This window comes from Taurulus bubalis (genome assembly GCF_910589615.1).
Source record: "Taurulus bubalis genome assembly, chromosome: 21".
Lineage (NCBI taxonomy): Eukaryota > Metazoa > Chordata > Actinopteri > Perciformes > Cottidae > Taurulus > Taurulus bubalis.
The window spans coordinates 11,160,721-11,164,228 of record NC_136609.1 but is presented as its reverse complement, the minus strand read 5'-3'; the positions used below and the strand labels follow the sequence as shown (position 1 = coordinate 11,164,228).

General features: G+C 40.2%; 1 protein-coding gene across 1 annotated transcript; it reads right to left on the bottom strand.

The window, feature by feature from the left end:
- Positions 1–320: 320 nt before the first annotated feature.
- LOC306753046 (OX-2 membrane glycoprotein-like) lies at positions 321–1,891 on the bottom strand (the record flags this gene model as incomplete). The annotated part of the gene is made up of 3 exons (XM_079236877.1): positions 321–619; positions 706–1,044; positions 1,837–1,891. The coding sequence occupies 3 exons, from the start codon at positions 1,889–1,891 to the stop codon at positions 321–323; spliced, it is 693 nt and encodes a 230-aa protein (XP_079093003.1).
- Between the last annotated feature and the right edge of the window lie 1,617 nt (positions 1,892–3,508).

Genomic DNA, 3,508 nt, shown 5'->3' with positions numbered 1-3,508 from the left:
ACACACTGACGGATTCAAGAAAATCCTGTGGATTCCTTTGTGGAATTTCCCTGAAAAGACTTGGATCCGACATTACCATATTAACTGTGAGGAACTGGTATTAATACAAGAAAGGTGATGAGTTAAAAGTGAAAAGTTACCTGTTCTGGTGTCTCCGTTTAAAAAAGACAGCCAAGGCAGCAGCAGCAGCAGCAACACAGAGAACTCCCACGACCCCCCCAATGATCCATGCATCAGATCCAGACTCCACATCAACACCTGGGAAATGAAACCAAAAGACATGAGCTCCAACGTATTCATCAATCTATGACTCTGTGTGGTTAGAAGTGTGTCTCACCATCAACAGGCTTGACCTCAGGAATCAGCTCATACACGACTCTCTGAGGACCAGAGAGAACTCTCGCTGCACATCCAACCTGCGTGCTGTTGCCGTGGAGACGAGACAGCTCAGCTGTGGTGGTGACAGTGACTGTGCCGTTGGTGTTGGTGACGCTGGTGGAGTTGTAGTGAGGGACAGTCAGTGTTACCGTGGGAGCAGGTCGGCCTGTGGCTGAGCAGGACACAACCAGCTCTTCACTAGAGGAGGATTCTCTGACATGTAGAAAGGCTTCATGCAGCTCTGGAAGAGAAACAATATTAGTGGTAATATTACAGAAAAGACAGAGGATTATGGAAGCGTCTGCAACAACGCAGCAGGGTTCTCACCATAGAGCTGGAGGTAGGTTGTAGCAGTGAAAGCTCCATCAGGGTAGGTGTTAAACAGACAGCGATAGAATCCTTCATCTTGGTCCATCACGTTCCTGATGACTATGGAGCTGTTCTGCAGTCCAGCATCTATAAACTCCACTCGTCCTTGAAATCCAGGCATCACTTTCTCACCAAAGTCTTTGTTGTAAGTAGCGAGATCCGTGTTCCCTTCAGGTAAGATCTTCTGCCAGGTGACTTGCACAACATCTTTAGACTGCATCAGCTGACAGTTCAAGAAGGCCCTGTCTCCTATCGCTGCCATCACAGTCTGCTGGTATTCGATCAGAGAGGTTTGACCTGCAGGAAACACAAACATCGTAAGATACTCAGAAAACACTTCAACTCCTCAGGAGTCTCTCTGCATGGCACACAAGAGAGTAGATAGCTATGTTCACGACACCTGTGACTACACCATGACACGTTTTAGGAACGAGATCACAGTCACTTTCATTTTGAGAACATTACAAAAACTATACTTATAGATCTCTATGGGAAATTAATATATATATATATATATATAATATATAATATAATAATATATAAAAATATATATGTTTTTATATATATATATATATATATATATATATATATAATATATAATATATACAGTATTAAGATCATGACTATTCATATGCATATTGTCACAACTGAATCTGACCCTAATAAATCCCCTCCTTGTGTTCTGGGAGAAATATCAGTCAAAATAAAAACAAAACAAAATCCCCATTAAGAAATATAACACTTTGAAATGAATATACCAACAATAAATTGCATGCGGCATAATTATACTGCTGACCCGTTCTGGAGAAAATAAAAACGATCTGCAGGATCTAACAGCTCACATTGTGGATGGGATGCAACGATATACTGCAAGTCAATTCTGACGGAGTTTGATTAATAAAAGGAATTTGTTTCTTTTGCATAATATTATATAGAATATGTTAGAATCATATTTGCCGCCAAAAACGTTACTGCAATAAACAATAAACATGCAAGAGCCACACAGCTGAGCTTTAAATCAAATAGAATATATCACATATTCCGATATAAAGGTATAGAAACACATCTCACGGTATCATCTCTCCTCACCTTTGAGAAAGACTCCAAACGCACAGAGGAGATGTAGGACTGCTCTCTGAGACATCTTACTGCATGCTGATTAACATCGACCGCCAGAAGCCTTGAAAGTGAAAGTTATCATTGTTGCCCAGGTGCGCATGCAGATACGCATGCGCGTGCAGATACGCATGCGCGTGCATATGAGTCGTGCCCTGTAAATGCCTATTCACCTATAATGTAACACCCAACGGTAGTCGTGTGGCTACATTCCTGTAATGCTCTAAGCGTTATTCATTCTGAGGTCTCAGTCTGCACAGGTTGGTGCAGTGAAGAGCAAGATAACACCTTTCTGTTTCCACCACAGTTTATGTTCATGTTTTGGAGGGAAGATGGACTTCCTGGGTTTTGAACTTTGTCCCTGTGTCTAATGATTGACCTCCAGAGGGCGGCGCTGTAACTGTTCAGAGACATATCTGGACTAACAACTAATTTATATCCAAATGAATGGAATGAATAATAACAATAAATAGTTAGCCAACATCTTAAGAGTATTCATTTCATTAATTTAATTTATTTCCAGTGACAAGGATTCATTAGCACCTGGATGCAAAACACCACAACCATACATGTATTACGTCATAGTGCATTGAGCAATAAATAACATTGTTATTGAGTATCCTGTGTTTGCTTTGTCTGTCAAAGCAATTTGTGTTATATTAAGTATTTCATTGTTTATAATGAATTAAAGTTAAACACACACAAAACTATATTCATAAAAAGTATTGACCTTTGACTGACCTTACCATGGGGTTTAGGACATTTTTTGATTTTGTGAACATGAATCTTTTTGATCTTCTGGAATTATTATCCATGAACTGATACGATAAAGTTATCCATAAAACAATGCATCAGGGTTTCAGGACTTTCCAGCAGCATTTGCTTTGGCATTTCAGTCTTGTGGGTCATCTGTGGGACTGAAAACAAGTTTTTTTCCTTTCCTGGATGATTTTGGGTGGAGGTTGCTTTTATTCTTTCCAGTAGACGTCCGTAGCCGTGGTGTGTTCTCTGACTTCCTTAAAGGTGTTCTGGGCCTTCTGATAAAAACAGGGAGTCAGAAATCATTCAGAACAATAAATAAACATGCAGACTAAACAATGTAATGTGCATCACTCGTTGGTATTCTGGTTCAAGACCTCTGACCCATTTGATCCTCCTGAATGAAGGAAGTGACTCTAACTAGTTTAGTCGTATTAGCAAGTTAGCAAGGTGCAAAAGTGAAGCCCCAAATTAGACACATTGGAATGAATTGTTTTTACAAAGGAGAAAAATAAATGAATTGACTTACTCATGAGTGTCTTTCTTGTTCTCCTCAGAGTCCCCTTGTGACACACTGACGGATTCAAGAAAATCCTGTGGATTCCTTTGTGGAATTTCCCTGAAAAGACTTGGATCCGACATTACCATATTAACTGTGAGGAACTGGTATTAATACAAGAAAGGTGATGAGTTAAAAGTGAAAAGTTACCTGTTCTGGTGTCTCCGTTTAAAAAAGCCAGTCAAGGCAGCAGCAGCAGCAACACAGAGAACTCCCACGACCCCCCCAATGATCCATGCATCCGATCCAGACTCCACATCAACACCTGGGAAATAAAACCAAAAGACATGAGCTCCAACGTATTCATCAATCTATGAATCTGTGTCT